The 21974-nt window shown below is 48.7% G+C and overlaps 8 protein-coding genes across 8 annotated transcripts; 5 read left to right on the top strand and 3 right to left on the bottom strand.

Moving 5' to 3' along the window:
• Positions 1-1805: 1805 nt before the first annotated feature.
• Positions 1806-3162, bottom strand: N7462_008479 (uncharacterized protein; the record flags this gene model as incomplete). The annotated part of the gene is made up of 7 exons (XM_057080194.1): positions 1806-1972; positions 2028-2173; positions 2233-2288; positions 2355-2636; positions 2709-2813; positions 2879-3025; positions 3094-3162. The coding sequence occupies 7 exons, from the start codon at positions 3160-3162 to the stop codon at positions 1806-1808; spliced, it is 972 nt and encodes a 323-aa protein (XP_056930522.1).
• Positions 3163-4246: 1084 nt separating this feature from the next.
• Positions 4247-8849, top strand: N7462_008478 (putative raffinose synthase protein Sip1; the record flags this gene model as incomplete). Its single annotated transcript, XM_057080193.1, has 6 exons — positions 4247-4402; positions 4489-4878; positions 4948-5394; positions 5448-5466; positions 5863-6113; positions 6207-8849. The coding sequence occupies 6 exons, from the start codon at positions 4247-4249 to the stop codon at positions 8847-8849; spliced, it is 3906 nt and encodes a 1301-aa protein (XP_056930521.1).
• A 663-nt stretch (positions 8850-9512) lies between these two features.
• On the top strand, positions 9513-9971 carry N7462_008477 (uncharacterized protein; the record flags this gene model as incomplete). Its single annotated transcript, XM_057080192.1, has 1 exon — positions 9513-9971. The coding sequence occupies one exon, from the start codon at positions 9513-9515 to the stop codon at positions 9969-9971; it is 459 nt and encodes a 152-aa protein (XP_056930520.1).
• Positions 9972-10852: 881 nt separating this feature from the next.
• Positions 10853-12949, top strand: N7462_008476 (tyrosine--tRNA ligase MSY1; the record flags this gene model as incomplete). Its single annotated transcript, XM_057080191.1, has 5 exons — positions 10853-11169; positions 11277-11430; positions 11488-11774; positions 11828-12173; positions 12227-12949. The coding sequence occupies 5 exons, from the start codon at positions 10853-10855 to the stop codon at positions 12947-12949; spliced, it is 1827 nt and encodes a 608-aa protein (XP_056930519.1).
• Positions 12950-13473: 524 nt separating this feature from the next.
• On the top strand, positions 13474-17375 carry N7462_008475 (mismatch repair ATPase MSH6; the record flags this gene model as incomplete). The annotated part of the gene is made up of 5 exons (XM_057080190.1): positions 13474-13809; positions 13887-13934; positions 13995-14175; positions 14226-16621; positions 16686-17375. 5 exons carry the CDS (start codon positions 13474-13476, stop codon positions 17373-17375), a joined length of 3651 nt encoding a protein of 1216 aa, XP_056930518.1.
• A 569-nt stretch (positions 17376-17944) lies between these two features.
• On the bottom strand, positions 17945-18500 carry N7462_008474 (putative histone h1.3.; the record flags this gene model as incomplete). The annotated part of the gene is made up of 2 exons (XM_057080189.1): positions 17945-18283; positions 18402-18500. The coding sequence occupies 2 exons, from the start codon at positions 18498-18500 to the stop codon at positions 17945-17947; spliced, it is 438 nt and encodes a 145-aa protein (XP_056930517.1).
• Positions 18501-19311: 811 nt separating this feature from the next.
• N7462_008473 (uncharacterized protein) lies at positions 19312-20206 on the bottom strand (the record flags this gene model as incomplete). The annotated part of the gene is made up of 3 exons (XM_057080188.1): positions 19312-19727; positions 19788-19946; positions 19996-20206. The coding sequence occupies 3 exons, from the start codon at positions 20204-20206 to the stop codon at positions 19312-19314; spliced, it is 786 nt and encodes a 261-aa protein (XP_056930516.1).
• Positions 20207-20451: 245 nt separating this feature from the next.
• Positions 20452-21648, top strand: N7462_008472 (glutaminyl-peptide cyclotransferase family protein; the record flags this gene model as incomplete). The annotated part of the gene is made up of 1 exon (XM_057080187.1): positions 20452-21648. One exon carries the CDS (start codon positions 20452-20454, stop codon positions 21646-21648), a length of 1197 nt encoding a protein of 398 aa, XP_056930515.1.
• Positions 21649-21974: the final 326 nt, after the last annotated feature.

Here is a 21974-nt window from a genome sequence, read left to right as displayed (position 1 = left end):
AATCCCTGTTATGTGATCTATGTAGATACTATAGTTGACTGGGAAGGCCTTGCCATTATCAACTCCCAATAAAAGGTCTTTAATATTGGCAACTAGCCCGGGGAATGATGTGACTGTGGTCGTCGAAGATTTCAGGATTGTTCGACTTCAAGACTCGTGAAGCCGACAAGATATTTATTTATTGAATATACTATGTTATCAATTTGCTGTTGAAAAACAGGGGAAAAAAAAAGAAAAGACACGCGCTCGATGCTAGAACCTGAAAAGCAACCTTGGGTTAGTCTGATCCACCCACTGTTGGAAATTCCTGGGGCTATTTAAGGCAATTCACAATATTAAATACGTTCGCATACCCCCATGGATTCACCATATTAATATGTCCTCTCTCGAAGTAAGACTTCCTATAAACAATGGTGTATTAGAGGGTTGTCTTAGAAGTCCATATAGTGCCGAAATACTGATGTGGGAGCGATGTAGAGCTCTGATAGAAATTAAAGAGCTTACGTTATAAGTCTGAGCCGCGGCGTCCATTACATGATCACCTCCTTAGCTCAGTTGGTTAGAGCGCCAGACTTTTATAGGAAATCTGGATGTCACGAGTTCGACCCTCGTAGGGGGTGTTTCTTTTTTCCTTCCTCTTTTTTTTCCCCATTGCAAATGAGCCCACCTCAAATTATCTCACGACCCATTTTTAATCAAAGACCCACTAAATGACTCTCCTAGCTCATTCGGTTACTATCTGGTCGCTTACGCAAAAACATCACAAAGTGATTCGTACGGGAGTCAAGTGAACTACTACTACTATACATTTGACTTCAGCTCAATCCCTCCTGCGAGGCCTATGAGATGCACTTGCGCTGAGGTATCAGCATAGCTTCCCGAGCAATTTTCACGAGGGCAGCCAGAGCCAGGATTATTCTTCCTCCTGAAGATGCATCATCACCTTCACTCCAGCCTGATTGTCTTTATCTACCCTCCGAGGATTCAAAAACCCGAGACTCTTCAACAAGTTACGAACCAAAAAAGTCTTCCTGAAGAGCATACCAAAATTTAGATTGCTCTCTGTCTTCCTCGAAGCGTTGTTCATTATCGAGGCGTCAGTCTCGTCTGATTGGAATATCAACTTCGATTCGCTTGCATAGTCGTCGATACCGGTTTTATTTTGCTTCTGTCGGCACGAACCAAGACCAATCCTTTAACCTAGGTCCTGTGAACTTCATGCGAAAATTTCAAGCATGCTATAAGATCTTTGTTGCTTTGCAGTTAGCTGTCTCATGCGATCCCAAGACCGAGGTTCTAGAGTGGTAATTCTTCATTTGGAAACGTTCCGCAATGAATTGGCACACGATTAGAACATAATTCGAACGACACTCTTCTGGCCAGATGTGAGAGTGCCGATGACTAGGCGGGCTAGGAAATACCCTTGGACTTAAACTCATTCCAAGACCCATTGGCCTATGACATGAACAAGTCGGCTACAGAATACACGTAACCTGTAAGATAGGCTCGATGACTAGGGTGCTACGATTTCTGCATAACAGAGATCACTTCCATAATCTTCAAGTCCATTTGTCATGTCGTGTGTCCATGCAAAAGTACAATCTCCCAAATGTGTTCAAAGGTGATTGATGGTGCCACCTGAATTTTGGTGGAGAGCATGGCCCAATCAGCAAAGTACCTAGCAGGGGTGATAAGTCTATATGGGAAATGGGGCATGATCCTTGCTAGTAGCAGGCAGCCAGTAGTATTGACATCAGTTTAATCCATTTTCCCATGCTTCATATCGACTATTCAAACAAAGTGACTCAAGAGCTCTCCCTCAACTTGGCTGCATGCGCCTCAGCTCGTTGCTCAGCTTCCGCGGCACCGAGTTCCCCAAAGACATCAATGCCCCAGCGGAATGGATAGTTATATCGCTCGTTGCGGTCCAGCTGGTTCAGAGCTGCGAACTCCGCGTCGGGAATGACAAAATCTAAAACAACAATCAGACCATGAGTCTTCGAATGAGGCTTGACAGGGAGACTGACCTTGGAAGTTGCTCTCGATGCGCGAAGGAGTGACACTTTTCGGCAGCACCGCGGAGCCTCGCTGGACGGCCCACGAGATCAGCAGGATGGCGGGGTCCTTGTTCAGCTTCTTTGCGATTTCCACCACCGTCGGGTCGTCGACAACGCTGTGGGTCTGCCTTTAGTGTATGTGGGCTTTGTGAGGAGAAGGGGGGTTTTTCCATACCGTGGCAAGTTGTAGATGTTGTTGCCAAGCGGGCTGTACGCCACAGGTAGGATATTCTATTAAGGACCGTGTTAGGACCTTTTTTTTCTTTCTGATTTTACGGACAGGAAAGTCCATCTTACGTTGTCTTTCAAGAAAGAGAACAGGCCTGGCTGAAGCAGGTAAGGGTGCGCCTCGATCTGATTCGCCGCGGGTGGAATTTTCGCCGTCTTGAGCAGGTCCTGGGTCGCCCCGATCGTGAAATTGCTGATGCCAATGCTGCGGATCTTGCCGGTCGCCACGAACTTCTCCAGGGCGGCCCAGGTATCGGCGACCGGGACATCGGCTATGCGGAACCGCTTCGTCACCGGGTCAGTCGGCGTGAGGGTCTCGTTGGTGTGTTCGAAGGCGACGGGCCAGTGGATCTAGATGCAGATTAGCCGATGGACCGAACGAGGGGCCTCGAGGAGGGGAAGGGGCCGTGGGGGCGATGATACCAGGTAGAGATCCAGATAATCGGTCTGCAGGTCTTTCAGAGTCTTGTTGAGGGCCTCCTCAACGTGGTCGGGGTGGTGGTGAGTGTTCCACAACTTGCTGGTGATCTATTGATATCCCAGAATCAATGAGATGCGGCTGAACCCAGTGATTATAGATGGGAGCTACTTACAAAGATCTCTTCTCGCGGGACTCCCGACTTCTTCCAACCATTGCCAACTTCATTCTCATTCTGGTAGCACGCAGCTGCATCAATGTGGCGGTAACCCTTGCGAAGGGCCACTTCGACAGCGTTTTCAACCTCGTTAGGCTTGGAGAGCTGAATTAGGGAGACGAGTTAGCCTCCTGTGTTATAGATACAACGCAATGTCCCATGAAATCACCTACCCAAGTGCCTAGGCCCACGGCGGGGATGTTGTAGCCTGAGTTCAATTTAAAAGAGCGTCCTAGTGACATGATGAAGGGTGAATCAGAGACGGTAGGGTAGAGAGAAGGTGCAATCGGCGATGCAGTCTAGAAAAATAAAACAAATAGTGAAGCCGGATGTCGCAACTATTTAACTCTTCCTGTGACCATTACCCCTCCTCCTCCTCCCCCCGCGCTAGTTGGCGATCTGAAATGGCGCCAAACCAGCGTCGACACGCGGTCCGTTGATCTCGTGCTTTTCAGGCACCCTGGTGGCCGTTCATGATGTCTCTCGTAGTGGAGGCTAGAATGAGCGATATTAGCTTCAGATGGCACAATTGCGGGCCCCTCACTAGGTACCGGCGGCTAAGTGAATATGCCCCGTAGACTGCAGACCCATGAGCCATGGGCGGGATTGTCCCTTAGATCAATGCTATCTACGGCTTGGCTTCAAAATATCACTTCGAATCTTGCCCTTGCCACTCTCAATCTAGTGATGATATGTCGCTAGTCCCTTCCTCGATTCAGTGGCTTCGGCATTTGTTGGCTGGCGGGCCCGCCGCCGGACGAGTTGCAGGGATCTCGACTGGGGCTCAGATAGATGCATCTATACATTCTGTTTTTCATCGCTAGGAATTGAAATATATTTGTCTCTTATTTTCCCATTAACCTCGGGCTTATTAATAACCAGAGAACTATTCTGCCCAACTGGGATCTGCGTAGCTACTCTCCCAATGTGTTTAAGCTTTATAGTCGCCGAATCGGCGTTTGAACCAACCTTTCGGCCCGGGCAGGCTGCGCCGAGTGTTTTGTGACTTCAACCCTAGAATCAAGGCATTCATCTGAATTTGTCAGCGATGCGATAAAAGTATCCGCCTTGAGTCTTCAAATTGCCCCGTGCGGCAGACATATACTGGCAAACTAGGCTGGGAACGGAGACTTTTTGGATCCTTAATAATCTTGCCGTCATGGAAGTGGAGTCGGCAAGAAATGCCCTACGTCAAGCGGGTTCAAAAGGGAGCGTACATGTACGTATAAAAGAGTGCCCTGTCATCGTTCAAGAATAGACTCTCGTGTGTAAGTTACAAAAGCAAGCTTTGGTTTGCTGGAATCATTTCCCAATCGCAGCCTCACAATGTCTGCTATGAAGCAATGGGTCGTGCAGAGCAAAGAGAATGATTTCGACGGCTTGGTCTATCAGGACGCGCCGGTACCAAATTTTGGTGAGAATGAAGTCTTGGTGAGGCTTCAGGCGGCGTCGCTGAACTACCGTGATTTGATTATTCCAAAGGTATGACAGTGACCCAATGACCGAACTTAGCTTCACATTTTTGGATCCTGTGTTGACAGAAGACTCAATGGCTTTTTTTGACGCAGGGCAAATATCCATTCCCTTGTAATTTCCCCGTTGTGCCCGCGTCCGACGGTGCTGGAGAGGTGGTTGAAGTTGGATCCAAAGTCACCGAGTTCAAGAAAGGAGATAAAGTTGCAACCCTCTTCAACCAAGGTCACCAATACGGAGATATCGATATCACGGCAACACAAACTGGATTGGGAGGCGTGATTGATGGCGCTTTGCGCCAGTATGGCGTGTTCAACGAAAGAGGGCTTGTCAAGGCGGCGAAGAACCTGACTCCGTTGGAGAACAGTACTTTGTCTTGCGCGGCACTCACGAGCTGGAATGCCCTATATGGTTTGAAGCCCCTGAAGCCCGGACAGGTCGTTCTCGTACAGGGAACCGGGGGAGTGAGCATGTTCGCATTACAGGTACGAGTTGGAGTTATGCCACCTCCCGAAATGCCATGGCTCCTGCTGATCTCGTATTTTGGTTTATAGTTCGCCAAAGCGGCCGGCGCGACCGTGATCGCCACCACCTCGTCCGACCAGAAGGCCGACAAGCTGAGGAAGCTTGGTGCCGACCATATAATAAACTACAGAACAGATCTGAACTGGGGCGAGACCGCTCGTAAACTCACACCCGATGGATGTGGCGTGGATTATGTCATTGAGGTCGGTGGGCCGGGCACGTTGACTCAGAGCTTCAAGTGCATCAAGTTCGAGGGGGTTATCAGTGTGATCGGATTCCTGGGTGGTGTCAAGCCGCAGGGTGAACCCGCTATCTTGGACACTCTCAACAATATCTGCACCGTGCGGGGTGTTTATGTGGGCAGCAAGGCTCTCATGAGAGACATGATCCGCGCAATTGAGGCCAATGATATTCATCCCGTGGTAGATGAGAAGGTCTTCACTCTTGACCAAGCTCGGGAAGCTTATGAATACATGGTGAGCCAACCCAGCGCTGCGAGTCCCTGATCATCTACTAACATTGTCAACAGTGGGCACAGAAACATTTTGGTAAGTTGACAATTAAGATCAACTAAGCGCCCGGTATAAAATAATCAGCCTCACGTTTCGTTTCCACATGATTCTTGGTCCTTGAGCATGCGCCAAATTTCAGGTGCGACCTTCGTAGTATCTTCGTAGACTGAAAAAATTCGGGTAAACGTCGATTAGGGCCATAGTAGACTGGAAGCTGGGTACAACAGGGGGTAAGGTTTGTAGAAAAGGTTGAAGCCGACGTTGGAAGGGGCTGCAGGTTGCAGCCCCCACCTCTTCCTCACGTATCATCATCCATCCATCATCAACCACAGTCGCAGCTCCACTACGAACGATTATTTCAATATAAATCACTTTGGATAGCATATATCCATTGTCTCGAATCCTGATCCAGAATACTTCATTCTGTTACAGGCCACGTCAAACCTCTGCTGGCAAGCTTGAGCCAGCTTCTACCCCTCATACCAGATATGCAGGCCAACACGAGAGATACAATCTGCACCCTCCCTGTTACCGCTTCCCCTCAGAAGCCGCTCAACGAGACATTTATTCGGCCAGTCCAGATGAGTTTGTTTTCTCGAGTGACGTGCTACCCACCTTTGGGGCAAGTAACTTGCCTTCAGAGGACGCAGAAAGCGACTCAGCTAGAGCAAGAAGAAGACACTGTGAGTACACGATAAATACTGTTTACAAAAAGCTCAATATTCGCATTGGGAGATAAACCCAGTGATAAGGATTACCACGTTAATACCGACCAGGTACGATTCACAGTTGTTATCGAGTCAAGTACTTCTTTCCCAACCCAGCGCTGGGAGGCACAGATCTGGCACAACATTACCGGCTCCGAATGGTCAGCATTACCGCTCCATGAGAGCTGGCCATCACAAGCACCTCTGTTGAACCAGACGGATAACGAGTATGCTTACCATCGTTATGTTCTTTCTGAGGCTATCCAACTGCCCGCTAGCGGCGGCTATGTACGTTTCACTGTGAGGTTCCGGCCCAATCCAGACGCCGAATGGCAATGGGCCAACCAGAAGCAGCCAATCGGCGATGGTGAGCTCGTATTCAGCCCGCGCCACTGGGGAGTAGATAAGCCATTTGGCTCAGACATGTCATTGCTCAGCCCCAAGGATGAGCTCTCCAAGTATCTTGATTGCCTGTCCTCTGAAGTGCAGGTGAATCTGCGAACGAGCGAAGCGCCTGGCTCCATACTCTGGAGTATCTCTGGGAGCGTGGATCGAGCAAAGAATGGCGTATCGTGTATCAAACAATTTGCGCTTGGAATTCCCTCGTCTATTACTAGGTTTTTCTCCTTGATTCGAGTATGGAGTCCGTGGCTGGGTCCAAGACACGGCAAGGACATATTCAGACTAACGGAAGATGCAATCCTATGCTCTTTTCTCCGGAAAGATGGGACTAATCTACTGTTTCTTGCAATCTCGGGAACCAATGATATATTGACGGTTTTCCAATCTGGAGCCGATGGCGAATTGGTGGTCAAGTCCAGAAGCGACAACCCAGCGACATCTGAATTCCATGTTCTGGCCGCCGTGGCGGATAATTTTGAGGTTGCTCTTTCTGCAGTGATATATGAAGCAAGGAAAGTGGTCAGACCGTTTAGAGAATCGGCAAACCAACATCTTGAGCAATGTCCGTTGTCTCCTCTTGGAGACGATATCGTTGTCGTCGAGAAAGACCCTGAGGCTCAATGGCTCACTGAGTGGTATGATGGATTGACATATTGCACTTGGGATGGCCTTGGACAGAATCTGACCGAAGAGAAAATTCTCCACGCATTGGATTCTTTGAAATCCCACGGGATTAACATTACTAATCTGATCATCGACGATAACTGGCAGAGTGTCGATAACGAGAAAGAGTCCCAGTTTAAGCGACGCTGGGAGCGTTTTGATGCAAATCCGAAAGCATTCCCTCGTGGGCTCAAGAACGCCGTGGAGAAAATTCGGCGAGCCCATCCAAATATCGGACATATTGCAGTTTGGCATGCGTTGCTAGGGTATTGGGGAGGTATATGCCCTAGCAGTGACCTCGCCAAAAGATATAAGACGAAGGAAGTGAGAATCAAGGACCCTTCCCCAGACGGGCCAATCGCACACAATCTCGCAGACGGAAAGTTCCTGGCCATTGATCCAGAGGATATTGAACGTTTTTATGATGAATTTTATAGCTACCTCGCTTCCGCTGGCATTGATGGGGTCAAAACGGATGCCCAGTGCTTTCTCGATTTTCTGGAGGACTCCGAAGACCGCAAGAGGTTTTTAACATCCTACCAGGATGCATGGTCCATTGTTTCATTGAGGCACTTCAGCACACGCTCTATTTCTTGCATGTCTTTGATTCCACAGATTATCTTCCATTCGTTGCTACCAACCAACAAGCCGACGATTCCCTTACGAAACTCAGATGACTTCTTCCCCAAAATACCTGCATCTCACCCGTGGCATATATTTTGCAATGCGCACAATGCACTTTTCACCAGATTCTTGAATGCTTTACCAGACTGGGATATGTTCCAGACGAACCATCCGTACGCATCTTTTCACGCAGCAGCGCGATGTATCTCGGGTGGGCCGATACATATCACCGATGAACCAGGAAAACATGACTTGAGTGTGATTGACCAGATGACGGCGCCAACTGTTCAAGGAAGCACCATTATCCTACGTCCAAGTGTCGTCGGCCGCACAATTGATGTTTACAATGGCTATGATGAAGGTCGGGTTTTGCGCGTGGGAAGCTACACTGGCCGAGCAAGAACAGGCAGCGGCATAATGGGTCTCTTCAATATTCATTCTGCCGAAGCGTCATGCATAGTATCGTTGAAAGACTTCCCAGGTGTGCATCAAGATTCAAACTGCGAGTATGTTGTCCGCTCCCACACTAGTGGCAAAGTAACAGGAAGAATGCGGTCACACGATAAAGATTCTCTTGTGTCTATTATTTTGAAGGAAAAGGAGTGGGAGATCCTTACCGCGTACCCAATACATTCCTTTGGGCTGGGAAGCAGGAGAAAACACTGCAACTCTGACAGCAATACACTGCATGTGGCCATTTTAGGTCTCATTGGGAAAATGACTGGCGCCGCTGCCGTGGCCAGCTCAGACATATTGGTGGCTGAGAACGGCCGCTTGCGATTTGACATACACTTGAAAGCACTTGGAACCCTAGGGATTTACATCTCCAACTTACAAGACCTTGATATCTCTAGTAACTTCATGGTCATGATTTTAGGAAGGCCGATACCCCAAAGGACCGTTTCGAAACAAAGTGGCGAGAAATCTAATGTACTGGCAATCGATGTCCTCTCTGCGTGGAAGGAGATGAAGCTGGATAGTGGGTGGAGCAATGAGGCCTTCGTTCAAGTCTTTGTCAGTTGATTAAGATGATGAATATTTCCAAAAGACTTTCAAAAACAGAGTTTGCTTATTGGGAGCCAGCAAATGTAGTTGTATACTCTTTTGGTAAAGCCTTTAATAAGAGGATAAGAAGTGAGGCTGATGTTTGATGAAACGCCGTATTATCATCAGGCAAAATTGGTAGGCAAAATCTCAATCAGAAAATACACTCCAGAATATCTTCTCTCTCGAGTTTCTCTCTCTAGGTATTGCTATTAGAACACAGGACCTAAAGAGACTTGTCTATACTCTAGATCACAGTCGGGAAGCCGGTGGGAGCCGGCAGTACGAGGTGCCTAAAAGGCCGCTTTGTAGGTTTGTCCTCCACCTTCAACCACGTCCAAAACTTTTCTTATCCGAGTCGGTCGTCCCAAGGCTGTCGCATTCTTTGATGATTTGGTTAATTTCCTGGATTCACTCTTCTTGACGTTTCTATGTGGGTGTGTGCATAGGTGTATTCCCCCTCTGTACTAATCGCTTTTGCAAGGTCATACTGGCTATGGTGCGTCCGCGAATCAACCTTGACCCTTACAAAGATGAAATTATTTCCTACAATAGTCAAGGGGCACACCAAGAAATCATTGTTGAAATCCTGAAAGGTCGAGTGGCAACTACGGCCGCTACTATTAGACACCGTTTGACTGAATGGGGGTGCAACCGCATCGCGACCACCCCAGGAACAATGAAGCTATTCAACAGCGTGTTCAAGAGCTTGTGTCAGCCAGAACGCGAACGCGCGAGATTCTCCGTATTCTAAGCGAAGAGGGAACACCATTGTCAGAACGCACACTTCGCGCAATTCGCAAGAAACTGGGCATTGTTCTCCGTGTAGACAAAGTCAAACCACCACAACCAAGACCCAAGCCCAGGCCCATGGATGAGGCCAAGGCCTGTCTTGCACTTGATCAATTCATCAAGTGCTGCCAGCCGATTTTGCGAAATAATCTCCTACCTCCTAAAAAGGACGAACTGGAGAATATCCTTTGTGTTGCCAGGGAGAAGAGACGCGAGTATCGTATGCGATCGAGTATCCAGTCACTCCGTATACCGGTCGGAGATAGTGAACCCACTCAAACGCCATTACAAGATGCTCAGCCGGCCTAACGAAACGAACAGGAGTCCGTTGGAAATCGTATTTCTGTCTCATGGATGATTCCTCCTCCATCCGCATGAAGAGAAAATTTGAGGTACGGCATAGTTTTTCGGCCGCGGGATGGTTAGTTTTAGGCCTCTATGGGATAGCAATGACCAGTGAATTCTGTTTCCCGATTCCATTATTTCAAGGCAATGTTTATTTACGATTTCGTCTCAGCGGTTGCTTTATGCTCCTTTATGTGAATAGCAAGCTCAAACTGTTCAAGAGTTTTGTCAGTGGTTTTTGAATTCTGACACTTGATCCTTCAGTAGCTCGAGCCGAATTAACTTCATCTTCGCGCTACATTTTTTGATCCTTTCAGAGTGCCCGAATAATTCGATCGTTGCCAATCAAGTATAGCATCCGACTCGCATACGATGTTATAATCATGGATGTTATAGGAATAGATAAAGCCCGAATAGAATAGACCAAACGTTTCAAAACTTCCTTCTGATAGGGCTTTAGAACATGGTGAACAGCTTTCCTTGCCATGGCTCGCCTCAGCCATCCGATATACATCAAAATTGGTCATTTTTAGGTGGTAGCGAAGTGGTGACATGAAAAGAGGAAATATTGGTAGTTGGTCTCGGAAATTATGAGTTGACTCTATGATTTGACATTGCTTTCATTTTCATCTTAACTTCGTTGAGGCCCACAAGCATGATGATGGGTGTGCATCTACTCAGCGAAGTGGTGGAGTGGGCGGAGTAACTTACCGTGATTGTGAGCCGCATCAAAGATTCTCCGAGATCTTATCGAAATAATCTCGGAGCTCGTGTCGGACATCGCGATCATACTCTGGTTCATTGTGAGCTTTTTTGCTCTCGAGTTTCTTCTATTCAACGGTCCAATGTGGCCACAGTCGGCACCGCTTCCTCGGGCGGTTTACCGCAACGTCCACCCTCTCCGAACATCACTATGCGGTGCCCGTAGCTTTGGGGCAGCCACGCAAACAAGTTCGTTTCGTTACGGTCATCGCCCTCAATTATGCCCACAGCAATCTGCACAGGAGACAAAGCAGAAGCGATGGATCACACAAAAATATATTCAGAGGATGCAGGAAGGGAGAGAAGAATGGGCCAAGCATGCTGAGGAAATCAAGGTAGGGAAGAGGAAGAACTTTGCGGCTCATTTGGAGGAACGAGGCCTGATCCATGATGTTGTTGGGTACGTCTTCTTGCCAGCCCTCCCTCATGTTATGTTTAATGCTCAGTTTCCTGGATCTTCCGAGACCATGTTCAATATCAATGCTGACTTGCATGTTGTGATTATAGTGAGCGCGAATTACTTCATAAGCTGTTTACCGAGAAGCGGACCGGAATCTACGTTGGGATTGATCCTACAGCACCGTCAATGCATGTTGGACATATGCTCCCCTTTATGGTTCTAGCATGGGGATATGTCTGGGGTTTGCCTGTGACGTTTCTGGTAGGTACAACGTGACTTCAACACCCTTCAACCGAAGCCTCGACTGATTGAAGATAGCTGGGTGGTGCAACATCGCGAGTTGGCGACCCAACAGGTCGATTAAAGGGGCGGGAGCAGGTCCACTCCTCAATTCGCAAAGCCAATATGGCTAGCATGCACATGCAATTGAAGAAGCTGGGCGCAAGCATTGAACAGTATGGCCGGAGACATGGCTATGAAAGGAAGCCTATTTGGAAGCGAGCATTGACCAACAACAATACATGGTGGAATTCTATGCCGTTCATTGAAGTATTGCGGGATCTTGGTGCGTTCATGAGACTTGGGCCAATGCTGGGCCGAGACACGTAAGTGGTATTCTTCCTTTCCCTCACCTGCAATTCTTTGACAATGGATTTAGTGTCAAAAATCGATTGAACCAAGGAGATGGCATGTCATTTGCCGAGTTCTCCTATCCTCTCCTCCAGGCTTGGGACTGGTGGACTCTTTTCCAAAAAGGGACACAGGTTCAAGTTGGTGGATCTGACCAATATGGAAACATTCTTTTCGGCATGGATGCTGTCAAAGCAATCAGTCGCAACACGGCCGATGAGCAACTGCGAAACCCCTTAGAATCAGAACTAGACCGGCCCATTGGATTTACAACGCCATTGCTGACTGCACCTTCCGGCGAGAAGTTCGGCAAGTCTGCGGGCAATGCTATCTGGCTGGACAAAGACATGACCTCCACTTTTGAGCTTTATCAGGTAAGCCACTCTATAGCCCATTGTTTCTAGTCTATAGCTCATAATTTCTTCAGTTCTTTGTTCGAACCCCGGACGATGCCGTCGAGCGTTACTTGAAGCTCTTCACCTTCATTCCCTTGCCTGAGATTGCTAGCATCATGGAGGAGCAGAACAAGGATCCTTCCAAGCGGGTTGCTCAGCATAAACTAGCCTATGAGTTCGTTGAACTTGTCCACGGCAAGCAGGAAGCCGATGCTGTGTCCCTTCAACATCGCCAGCTCTTTAGACCCCGTTCCTCGACCGGTGAACCCACTCCTATGCCGCGGACCCCCAGCCAGCCCTCCAGCCATGCGAAATCACCAACCGCCGGCTTTTTGAATCCTCAATCCGGGAACCGTTACGCCTCCCAGACAAACTTTGCCAACATGCCGAATGCTCGGGTGACTCTTCCAAAATCTCTAGTCTACAACCAGCAGTTTAACAAGATCCTCTGGTCAGCCGGGATGGTGGCATCTAAGGGTGAGGGCCATCGTGTCATTGTGAATAACGGCGCCTCTGTAGGCAGCCGCCCCGGCGACAGCGGGCCCATGTCCGACGATCTCACCTTTACTCCCATCCGGCCTTGGTCCTCAGATAAGACACAGGAGTACATCATTGATGGCAATCTCCTCATGCTGAAGCTGGGCAAGTGGAAGTTCAAGATGGTAAATATAATTAGCGACGAGGAGTTCCGCGCGCAAGGGCTTACTGCTCCGGGATGGGAGGTGGCCGAGGAGACGCCTGAAGAGACAAAATGACACCAGGGCTAGTGTGAAGATTGAAACGGATCTCCCCTTTGTATAATATGGTCGATGTAGCATATTCTATCTGTACAATATATCAGCAAGTCATTGCATTCAGCATTATCAAGAACGCTTTGGAGTCTCTTGGTGCGCCCAAACAACATGTCTGCTCCACAATAGTATCGCGCGTAAGAAAGTTGTGTTTCTCGGACTATGTTGTAAGGGACCCGATTTCTTCTAATTCAGAAGCTTTACTTTAGGCCTAGGAGGAACGCAAGTGTTTTGGTTTGCGGGAGGACGGGGAGAAGTGGAGCAAAAGTGACCTGTCGGCCACTTTACGCGTCGACGCGGGTCGCGCCTTATCTGCCATCAGTCCCGTGTACTCCCAACCCGATCGACCGTCAACCACCTCGCCGTTCCTCGTCTGTATTCAACACCTTCCCATCTGCTAGATCTGCAATGCTATGCTGAAAATTTAATTGAATTCCAATCAGCATCGCCAGTATCGCAGATATATAGCTCATTGCCTCTTCCTGACAATGGCTAAGGCTTCCGCCTCATCGCCCACCGCGACGCCTCCTTCGGGCGCCCTGAAACGAACCACCTCGAGCGCGCAGAATATGAAAAACCAGAAATCCATCCTCGGTTTCTTCCAAAAATCCTCTCCAGCAACTCCCAAAAATGATCAGCCCCGTGAACCAGCATCCTCGCCCTCCCAGAGAGCCGGCGAACAGCGTGGTGCTAGTTCAGTCAAACCTACAGTCAAACCTACACCCAAGAGGAACTTCTCCAGCTTCGCACAGGACTTGACTCCCATCCCAAGCAGTGATCTTCCAATCCCAGGTGAAGATGAAGACAACGATGAAAGCTTGAAGGTGCGCATGGATTTGAACCTTCGCAACCCCTCTCCCCTTCTCCCTTCGCTATCTTAACAACTTTTTTGAACTTGTAGCCCGGACGCGACGAAACTCAGGATACCACAATGTCTCCCTCTCGCCGAGTATGTCAAATAGCCCCGAATCTTCCTTAGTTTTCCTCAGACTCACACCGTTCCCCTCAGGCCAAGAAGAAAGTTAGCTACAAGGAGTCCGATTCAGAAGGCGAAGAGGACGACGAAGTCATCTTCCGCCCCAGTCGCAAAAACAACGCCAGCGGCCGAGCCACCAAGCGAAGAAAGACTTCCCCTGATAGTGAGGATGAGTTCCAACACGCTGAAGAAGATATTGGATACTCGGATGATGGTAAGTCCCGAATCCTTGGCCAGGCCTGAGCCAGTACTGACGGAACACAGAGATGGACGACTTCATTGTCGCCGACGATTCCGATGAAGAAGTGGCGGCCCCGAAGAAGCGCAAAAGACCGGCTTCCACTCCTGCACGGAAAAGCTCCAGCCAGTCTTCTCCACTACCCCCTCCACCACCTGCGGGTGAGGATCTCGATATGGAGCTTCCCGAGGGCTCGGCCGGTACTGCCTTGCAGTGGACCTTTGACCCTGAGAACACAGAGCCTCGAAAGCAACGCGCGGCTGAAACAACTTCTAAGAAGCCCGCCACCAACAAGAAGGAGAAAGCCCATGTTAGGGACCCTGAAGAGCGATATCCATGGCTTGCCAATGTCAGAGATATGGATGGCAATCCTCCAAGCCACCCTGACTATGACCCACGAACCATTTATGTCCCTCCTCTGGCCTGGTCTAAATTCTCTCCATTTGAGAAACAGTACTGGGAGATCAAGCAGAAATTTTGGGATACGGTGGTGTTCTTCAAAAAAGGGAAGTTCTATGAACTCTACGAGAACGATGCCACAATCGGTCACCAGCTATTTGACCTAAAGCTGACAGACCGAGTCAACATGCGTATGGTCGGTGTTCCTGAAATGAGTCTTTCTCATTGGGCGAACCAATTTGTGGCCAAGGGGTTCAAGATCGCTCGTGTTGACCAATCTGAATCAGCACTTGGCAAGGAAATGCGTGAGCGAGATGCCAAGAAAGGTGGAAAGGAGGATAAGATCATCAAGCGAGAGCTGGCATGTGTCCTCACAACCGGCACACTGGTCGAAGGGTCGATGCTCCAGGACGACATGTCGACTTACTGCGTCGCCATCAAGGAAGCTGTCGTTGATGATCTTCCTGCCTTCGGAATTGCATTTGTTGATACGGCCACTGGCCAGTTTTTCATTTCTGAATTCGTGGACGATGTAGACATGACCAAATTTGAGACTTTTGTTGCGCAGACCCGGCCGCAGGAGTTGCTGCTTGAGAAGTCGTGCGTTTCACAAAAGACCCTCCGCATCCTCAAGAATAACACTGGGCCTACCACTCTCTGGAATCATCTGAAACCCGGCAAGGAATTTTGGGAGGCTGATATCACCCTGAAGGAGCTTGATGCGAGCAACTATTTCGTATCCAATGATGATGACAACATCACAGCTTGGCCCGAAACACTCCGTGAGGCACGGGACAAGGAGCTACTCATGTCGGCATTCGGTGCTCTTGTTCAGTATCTTCGGATGCTGAAAATCGAGCGAGACCTCGTAACTATTGGCAACTTTACTTGGTATGACCCCATCAAGAAGGCTTCCAGTCTAGTGCTAGATGGTCAAACTTTGATCAACATGGAAATTTTCGCCAATTCTTTTGATGGCGGTGTTGATGGTACCCTGTTCCAACTTCTTAATCGCTGCATCACACCCTTTGGCAAACGTACCTTCAAGCAGTGGGTTTGTCATCCCCTTATGGATGCAAAGCGCATCAATGCTCGGCTGGATGCTGTTGATTCACTGAATGCGGATCCAAGTGTTCGCGATCAGTTCTCCTCGCAACTGACCAAGATGCCCGACCTGGAGCGACTGATCTCCCGGGTTCACGCCGGTAACTGCAAGGCCCAGGACTTTGTCCGTGTGCTCGATGGATTTGAACAGATTGACTATACGATGAGCCTCCTCAAGGAAAGTGGCTCTGGCGAGGGTATTATCGGACAATTAATTGCCGCAATGCCTGATATGACTGAACTTCTTGCGTACTGGAAGACAGCCTTCGATCACACCAAGGCGAAAGAAAATGGGATCTTAGTGCCCGAAAGCGGTGTTGAGGCAGACTTTGACAGCTCCCAGGAGACTATTGAAGGGCTTCACAAGGACCTGGATAACTTATTGAAGAAGGCCCGCCGAGAACTGGGCTCCACTGCTATTTGTTACCGTGACAATGGTAAGGAGATCTACCAGATGGAGGTTCCCATTAAGGTCAAGAACATTCCCAAGAATTGGGACCAGATGTCTGCTACTAAGCAGGTAAAGCGGTTCTATTTCCCCGAACTTCGCAGTCTTATTCGGAAGCTCCAAGAGGCCCAGGAAACCCACAGCCAAATCGTCAAGGATGTTGCTGGTCGATTCCATGCTAGATTTGATGAAAATTATGGAACATGGCTAGCTGCCGTACGCATTGTCGCTCAACTTGACTGTTTAATTAGTCTGGCAAAGGCATCTGCCTCTCTTGGCCAGCCCAGCTGCCGACCCGTCTTTGTGGATGACCAAAGAAGCGTGCTGGAATTTGAAGAGCTGCGTCATCCTTGCTTGCTTTCTTCAGTGGAAGATTTCATTCCAAATGATGTTCATCTTGGTGGCAAACAAGCCAATATCGACTTGTTGACAGGTGCAAACGCTGCAGGAAAGTCAACCGTGCTTCGCATGGTATGTTTTATTTTTTAATGATCCCTTAAACTTTGAAATCTTTACTAATCCTATTCGGTTCCAGACTTGTGTGGCTGTCATCATGGCTCAAATTGGCTGCTACTTACCCTGCAAATCTGCTCGGTTGACACCGGTCGACCGCATCATGTCCCGTCTGGGAGCGAACGACAATATCTTTGCTGCCCAATCAACGTTCTTCGTAGAGCTTTCTGAGACAAAGAAGATTCTGTCTGAGGCCACCCCACGCTCGCTAGTCATTTTGGACGAGCTCGGCCGTGGAACCAGTTCATATGATGGTGTCGCCGTGGCACAGGCTGTCCTCCATCACATCGCAACACACATTGGAGCTATGGGATTCTTCGCAACACACTATCACTCTCTCGCCTCTGAGTTCGACGGGCATCCTGAAATTGCGCCCAAACGCATGGCGATTCACGTTGATGACACAGAACGTCGTGTAACTTTCCTCTACAAGCTTGAAAACGGCGTTGCAGAAGGTAGCTTCGGTATGCACTGTGCGTCTATGTGCGGAATCTCCAACAAGGTTATTGAGCGGGCTGAAGTTGCTGCTAAGCAATGGGAGCATACAAGCCGGCTTAAGGAGAGCCTCGAGCGCCGTAAGGGCGGTGGCTTCGTCGGCCTGGGCTGGTGGAGTGATGTAGCCTGGGCGCTGCGGGAGTCAACTTCCGGTGAGGATGGTGACGTTACCGATCTCGGTCTTGAGGTTCTGCGCAAGGCTATCGAAGCTCTGTAATGATTTGTTGAGATGTTACAGGATGTTTGATTCTTATCGGATTCTATTAGGGTGATTTATCTTTCCTTGGTTCTTGTGTCCTATATCTCGACAAAATGGCGTTTAGCACTATGTTTATCTTCTAATACTACAGCTATGTCTTATTCTCTACATTATGTATATCCTAGCTCTTCCTCGCAACAGATGCGATAGGCGAACGAACCAGCAGGGACAAGATAGGTTGTCGTCATTGTCTAATAGGCATGGCCTAGGCTATTTCTCCTGTGATCGGACAAGTTGATTTATAGCCACCGTGAATAACGAAAATTCACAGGAGGGTGTTCAGATTATATGTGCACACGGTTATATCAGAGATCTTTGTGAAGCAAAGACGATGGTTTTTATTTAGCAGAGAATGAATAGACAGGTGGTGGTTTAAAACCGTAGTCCGTAAGAAACAAGCACGTACGAATCAGGATCACCTCCGCAAATAGCGGATATCAATCCACCTCTGATCCAAGCACAAAAGTTTTGTGAAATCCAGCCCGTAAGCTACCCCTAAGCCTGCCGATAGAAATAAAAACGGGGACCTAGATGTCCTCTTCGTGGGTGTCTGCGGTATCGGTTCCTGCGGCATCGGAGCTCTCGGCCTGGGGGTCGGGGGATGCCCGGGGATTGTTCTTTTCCTGGGGGCCGCTTGTCTTGCGCTTCCGGGATACAGTGCTGCGGCGGGCCTGCCTTGGGGCCACTGTCTGCCCTGGTCCCGATGCTGATGCCGATTCCTGCCCGGGACCAGACCCGGAATCTCCCCCCGCAGCGGCAGACACCTTAGGAGCATTCTGCACCAGCTTCTTGAACGCCTTTGGCCACAAAATACGGGCTGAATTGTAGGTCAAATCGGACAGGACGGCGAGCTTATTGAAGTTCGGCTAGTAAAATTGGGGGTTTCATTAGTATAAAATATTCAGAATCGGGGTGTATTTGTAAACCGGAAGCTGAGATCGTCCTGATTTGTGAGGATCAGCGTATAATAGTGAGAAGACTTACTTTGACATCGTCGTGGCACAGGATTCCAAGCAAAAGGAGCCGTGCTTCTTTATGGGTAAGACCTAGAAGAAACTGGTTTTCGGAGGTCTTTTTGGGCATCTTGTGGTATTGTTGATCTCTGAGTTTGTGATTTGTATCGGCTGAGAAAAGGTAAATCTTATGATGGGAGATGAGAGGACCGTGAAATAAGCGTTTGCAAAATTAACTTACTAGAAAAAGGTATCAGAACGACGGCGTAGAATGGAGACAGGTCCGTATTGTGAGAAGGTCAAGTTGCGTGGAAGGTAAAGAAGAGAGAGGAGTGAAAGCTATTGATAGTGACCTGAATACTTTGCGCTAGTCGATGAGCCTGAGAGTGAAAGTGAGAGATTTTCCAAAAACGTGCTCGCTGGGTTGCCCGAATCGAATGGACGAGAAAGGGTACCTATGTTACTGGCAGTCAGACTATGATACTACCTTTCTAAAATGAGTTGAAAATGAATTAACTATATATAAATTAGTAGTAGTCCGCCAACTATATTGCAGCCTAGAAGTGAGAGATACTCTCAGAACGTGCTCGTTGGATTGCTCAAGTTGAACGGACAAGAATGAGCGTTTATATTGCCAATGACTGAGGCTGTAATGCTGCCTTGCTAGAGTGAGTTCAAAATGAATGAAGTAAATATGAAATACAACCAGTCCGGGCCAAATGTGAGAGATAATCTGAAAATTTGTTTGCAAATTCTGTCCAAGTCAAATAGACGAGAATGAGCACGTAAAATAAGTGTGGTTGGAGCAAGAATCATAAGTTTGAAGAAAGTGTGGAATAGAATCTTTCTTGTAATAATACAAATTGAGTTATGAAGGATATCATAGATAATGAAGGAGTTCACAGTAATAAATCAGCAAAATAGTAAAGTAAGAGCCGCTCTTAGAATTTTTGAGCAGTTTGACTCTGGATCCGTTTGTAAATTGCTGGCCATAGCTCAGGGTAAAATGCAGCGGCCCGTCTTCCTGGCTGACTGTGATCAGAAGCATAGAATTGTGTTGGAGCCCTGCCAATCCACCACGGCCGGGGTGTGGGCTTCAAATTTCGGAAGGTCACTGGCCGAATTGCGTGCTTGTCTGGGACGAGATCGCCGAGGCGCACCACTGTTTGTCGTGGAATAGTATTGAATCGCATAGTTGTGAGGTATAGAACTGATGTAGGAGGGAGATCCCTGGCATAGTGGAGTGCATTCTCCCGAGACTTTCTCGCAAATGCCGGAAGGGCTAGGTGGACGAAGTTGACGTAGGGCGCACACGTATACGCAACAAATAGCATGGGAAGAGCACCGCCAGCAATCACTAAACAACCCCCAGAATCAGTAGAGGCTCATAGATAGCAAAGATACCCAGATGACTTACCTAGTGGTGTGATATACCATGGACTTTCATCACTGTAGCATGACGGAGCAACTATCAAGCACGCGCCGCCAAATAGAAGGATGGTGGTTACTCGCAGTATCCCCAGGAACATGGATCTGCCAGTGCCTCCATAATACACCAAAATACGTTCCGGTGGCCCTATAGCTCTTAAGCTTATGGCCAATCATCAAGAAAAGCCTTGGCTTACCTCTCCTTATGCTTGTTTTCGCAGCTACACTAGCTGTAGATGGATTGCGAGCTGTTGGGCCTGCATTTTTGGATGTGGGGACAACCGATTCATGGCGTTGGGTCACGCGTGAGGCCTGCGATTTAAACCGGAAATTTATGCGCGAGCACAAATTCCTTTGCGCCGACTTTGGGAGCGCGGCGCGCAATTGGGGGTGGAGTAGAATGCGCATGATGGCGGGATTGTCGGAGCTGAGCTGCGGAGTGCAATTGCATTGTCTGCCGCAAAGTCAAGCGGCGACCGCCTTCGGAGCCGCTCTGTTTGGCCTCTTTTACTCCGTACGTGCGACACGCTAGCAAATTACAGTTGTCCTTGCACCTCACTTGGGCTACCTAGCGGGCCTGGGTCCCAATTTACCTTGCCGATGATTGATGATCAACGCAAAATCATGAACTGCTAGCGAATCTATGTGACGCCATGTCTCCGGCTTATCGTGGCCTCTGTGGTCACCTTCTCCTGCTCACCCTTGCTCTATGGCTGTTCCTGCTGCCTGGACAGGCATACGAGAAACTCTCCGATGAGACTCTGCGATCTCTGCCCAGATCAAGCCAGGACTTCAACATCTATAATGGGGCCCTGTTGGCCCCAATCCTCATACCGCGCATCCCGGGCACCCCCGGCCATACCGCAGTCCTCGAACACTTTGCAGCCTTCTTCCGGGAAACACTACCGCAGTGGCAGATCGAATTCCAAAACTCTACTTCTCAAACACCAGTATCGGGTGGAAAGGATGTCCCCTTCATCAATTTCATTGCGTATCGAGACCCCCCGGGAGCCTCCGCTGGGGATGTCGGCCGGTTGACAATGGTTGCGCACTATGATAGCAAACTCGAACCCGAGGGCTTTATTGGCGCAATCGACAGCGCTGCACCGTGTGCTATGATAATGCATGCAATGAGGAGCATTGATGCGGCTTTGGATAAGAAATGGGCAGCCATGAAGGATAAGGGCCTCGACCCATCGCTTGAGGAGCAACATGGGATTCAAGTCCTTTTCTTGGACGGCGAGGAGGCTTTCCACCAATGGAGTGATACAGACTCATTATACGGTGCCCGAGCGCTTGCTGAGCATTGGGACAACTCGATGTATCCTGCCATGTCCACATTCAAGACGCCGCTTTCATCTATATCACTCTTCGTCCTGTTGGATTTACTGGGCGCCAAGGGACCGTATATTCAGTCATACTATCCAACTACTCACTGGGCCTACCAAAACCTAGGTTCCTTGGAACAGCGCCTCAGATCACTCGGCCAGATGAAATCCACATCCGAAGACCCATGGTTCATTGATAGCTCCAAGGATTCGCATCAGATCATGGCGCTCGGTGGTATCCAAGATGACCACCTTCCCTTCTTGGCGAAGGGGGTGGAGATCCTTCATCTTATCGATTTTGTCCCATTCAAAGGGTTTCCCCCTGTATGGCATACGATGGATGATGATGCTGAACATCTGGACATGGACACCGTTGAAGATTGGAGTATCTTGATGACGGCATTCGCTGCCGAGTGGATGGAATTGGAAGGGTTTCTCGAACACACTGATACGATCAAACGTGATAAAGATTTGAATGAGGAGTCGGAAGCTATTCGATTGAACAAAAAGACCGAATTGTAAGCCTCTCCGTCCTGCCTGTCCTTGTGCGCCAAAGGACCTTTTTGCATTGCGGCATTATTCGCGAGCCCTTTCTCATACCCAATCTACCCTGTCCACTATTTGTTCGATATCCCAGTTCCGCTCCATACACATTCGATAGCGCTGTTAACCAATGCTGATTCTCCATGGATACAGTCTATGAATGGAAGTTTTATTCCGATTTTCCTGCATTAGAGTGAATTGTTTAAACTCAACATAATATTTTTCTCATGGAATTGAATTCTTGCCCTTCTTATCCTTCATTTAGAAACACCTTTGTCCACTCAGTTTTATCTTTCTCTTAGCTT

The sequence above is a fragment of the Penicillium macrosclerotiorum genome (assembly GCF_028827735.1).
Source record: "Penicillium macrosclerotiorum strain IBT 26536 chromosome Unknown utg000008l_segment0_segment0, whole genome shotgun sequence".
NCBI classification, from domain to species: domain Eukaryota; kingdom Fungi; phylum Ascomycota; class Eurotiomycetes; order Eurotiales; family Aspergillaceae; genus Penicillium; species Penicillium macrosclerotiorum.
The sequence above is the reverse complement of the archived record's forward strand: the minus strand, read 5'-3'. Positions and strand labels throughout refer to the sequence as shown.